At 35.3% G+C, this 3,029-nt stretch overlaps 1 protein-coding gene across 1 annotated transcript in view; it reads right to left on the bottom strand.

Moving 5' to 3' along the window:
- The window catches only part of LOC101294808 (probable disease resistance RPP8-like protein 2-like), a 7,370-nt gene extending 5,008 nt beyond the window's left edge, over nucleotides 1-2,362 (bottom strand). The window contains exon 1 of the mRNA XM_004308664.1: nucleotides 1,153-2,362. Coding sequence (XP_004308712.1) covers nucleotides 1,153-2,206 — 1,054 coding nt within the window. The 5' untranslated portion in view covers nucleotides 2,207-2,362. The remainder of the gene's footprint in view (nucleotides 1-1,152) is intronic.
- Nucleotides 2,363-3,029: the final 667 nt, after the last annotated feature.

Genomic DNA, 3,029 nt, shown 5'->3' with positions numbered 1-3,029 from the left:
TTTTTTTTTTTTTTTTCTTCAAGTTAACGATACAAAATGTGAGGAGTCTATAAACCCTAAACCTAAGTGCAACCGTTGCTCAATCGCAAAGAACTACTACACCAAATGGAAAAATCTCCATTGATGAAGACGCAATTGGCCTTTTTAGGGTTTTCTTCTAGGTCAAAGGTTTCTGGGTTTTTAGCTTGCTTTAATATTTCATCAGATTTGCTTTATGTATACCTATTTTCTTACTTTTGTAGTTACTAACTTACTATACGTTCGGTCATAAACACCACTTTGCTGCTTTGCAATTGATTGTGAATACAATTCATAATTTAAATTTTTTAAATTGTTGTCATTGAAAAATCGTTCTTACAACTTGATCAAATAATATAGGTTAATGACATTCTATGCAAAAAAATATAATATAAAAAACAACAACAACAAGGAATTGAGGTTGCAAAAGAGATTTTCATGAAAAAAGAGAAGAAGAAAAAAAGAAATCAAGCAATCGAAGGTCTGAAATAGATGTTTTCATTCAAAAAGAAAAAAAAATTAAGTGTAGGAGGTCTAGAGAGCGAATAAGAGATATAATGAGTAAATTATTGAAATATATATGAATAACAGACCTAAGGTTATTTTAAGAATTTGAAAGGAGATCTAATGAGCAAATGCTTGTTTTTAAAAATAAAAAGGAGGTATAAAGAGACAGGGAGATACAATGAGTAAATCTGGAGGTCCCAATAGCCGCACTCATATGATTTACTGATTATAAACTTGAACGGTTCTTGTTTGACAAATTTAGAACGTTCATCGATTTGATTTAGTTCAATTACTTTACGATCACTAATTTGGCTGAAGATTTGTATAAGTGATCTTCTTATATAGACCTAAAAACTGAATGGTTGAGATGAAAAAATATGATTGAAAAGTGGGTGTAATAAACCATTCATGGGAAAGTCTTCAACTAGTTCTCAACCAAATAGTCCTCAACCCCTCCCACTTAATTAGTCCCTATCAGAAAAAAAAAAAGAAAGAAAGTACATCAAAAGAAAAAGAAGGTGTCTAGTACCATTTGGTCTAGTGGCATTAGTCTCTTCTTATAAGTGGGATATCGTGAGTTTGACTCAAAAAAAAAATATAAAGGAGTTGAGGTATTTAAGAAAATACCTGTGTTGTGTCTTCCTGAAATTGTTATCTTCTCAAACAATTCCCAACTTTCTGTTTTGCTTAGTGGCTGGGGTTGGTATAAGAAATTATTTCCAGATGCATGCATAGCTACTTCTTTGTTGCGAGTAGTGAGTAACACTCTGCTGTGTGTTTCTTCCTTCATTGGAAATCCAGCTTTTAAGGAATTCCACGCTTCAAGGGTCCAAATGTCATCAACCACGACCAAGCACTTGCTTTCTTGTTGCATGGTACAAAGTTGCTCTGCTATTTCATCCGTCTTCAATTTCTCAATCTCTTCTCTTTGGACTTTGGTAGCAGATTTCAACTTGACTAAAATTTCTTCCAAAACATCTCTTCCTTGGCATCTCTGAGATATACACACCCAAGCAAAACAATCAAAATGACGCCTGACTTCATTGTGATGATAAACATGTTTTGCTAGAGTGGTCTTCCCCGAACCGCCCATACCCCAAATGGAAAGCACCCTATGGCATTTCTCATCTTCTACCAAATTCTTAGCCAATGTTTCTATGTTGTCTTGTATTCCAACAACATCGCGTTCCATAACATGGGGAAAAGTTAGCCTCCTGTCTTGTGATGAAGTAGGACTAGCAACTGCTTCACTGCCCCTTATTTCCTTTATGTTATAACTCTGCAAACTCAACCGCAGTTTAGAAATCTTGTTCGTAATCTGCTCGATGTCTGATCCAATCCTGTAGAGATAACACCCTTCTTTGAAGATGCAAGCATACCTCTTCAACACAATCTTTTTACTCCCAACTCTCCTCTTCAAAGCCACTTTCAAGACAAAAGTTTCGATGACATCCTCCAAATCATAAGCAGCATCTCGGATGTTGGCAACCCAAATCCGTACCACTTCATTATCTTCTTGCTTTGCATCTGCATCTTTCAGGAAGCCATACATGAATTGTAGTTCAGTTCGTGCGAGCTCAACTTGACTGCTCACTCCACTCAAGATGTTGGCTTGCTGTATGATGAAGTCTCCGAGCGGCTTCAGCCCTTCCGCCACAATTGCAACAACAGCCTCAGCCATTTTCTGATAACCGATCGCCAAAAGAAACCAGCTAAACAGATATTTAGTTTTGTAAGATGATGAAATATATATGTTTAGCTGTGTAGGAATCTAGTTCATGATTCATGAAGCGGGGCATCTTCGTTTTTTTCGTTTATACACACATGCATATCGATATATATGATAACACACCTATCTCTTGAATGGTTGATCTGAAGATAAGCTATATTGATGTCATTTTTGATAGTGGTTGATCGATCAATCTCTTTCTTTATTTTCTTTTCCTGATAAATGGGGTATAAGGCTTTCACATAATTGATAACTTTTCCCAGTATATTCATACATATGCATCGTGTTCCTAAATTATTGATACTTACCCCTTTTACATGATTAAAGTTAGTTTTTCAGTTGGTGGAGGTGAGGGGGGAAGTGGAACTCCACTATATAATTAATCAATATATATATATAGATAATTAATCTACAAATCATCGATCATAGTTTTTATTTTCTTTTGTGTGTGGCTTTTCTTGTATCTCCACGTTAATCACGAATTCTGTTGCAGCTAGCTGAATTATTGTCAAGCTTTAGTCTATTTCATCCTCTTTAGGAAGTGGCAGGCAACTCAAAGTGAGATATGACAAATGATCTCCTACCTAGGGGCACAAAATTAAAAATAAAAAAATAAATAAAAAATAATTCAGTATTTGTCTTGTATACACTACCAGAAGAAAGAATTTAGCCGACGAAAAAAAAAAAACCAGGCCGACGATTCAATTTTTCGTCGGCTAAAGCAGACTTTAGCCGATGAAATTTTCCTTCGTCGGCTAATTTTTATTTTCGTCGG

This window comes from Fragaria vesca, linkage group LG7 (assembly GCF_000184155.1).
Source record: "Fragaria vesca subsp. vesca linkage group LG7, FraVesHawaii_1.0, whole genome shotgun sequence".
In the NCBI taxonomy this organism is placed as follows: Eukaryota; Viridiplantae; Streptophyta; class Magnoliopsida; order Rosales; family Rosaceae; genus Fragaria; species Fragaria vesca.
This window is presented reverse-complemented; position numbering and strand designations above follow the sequence as displayed.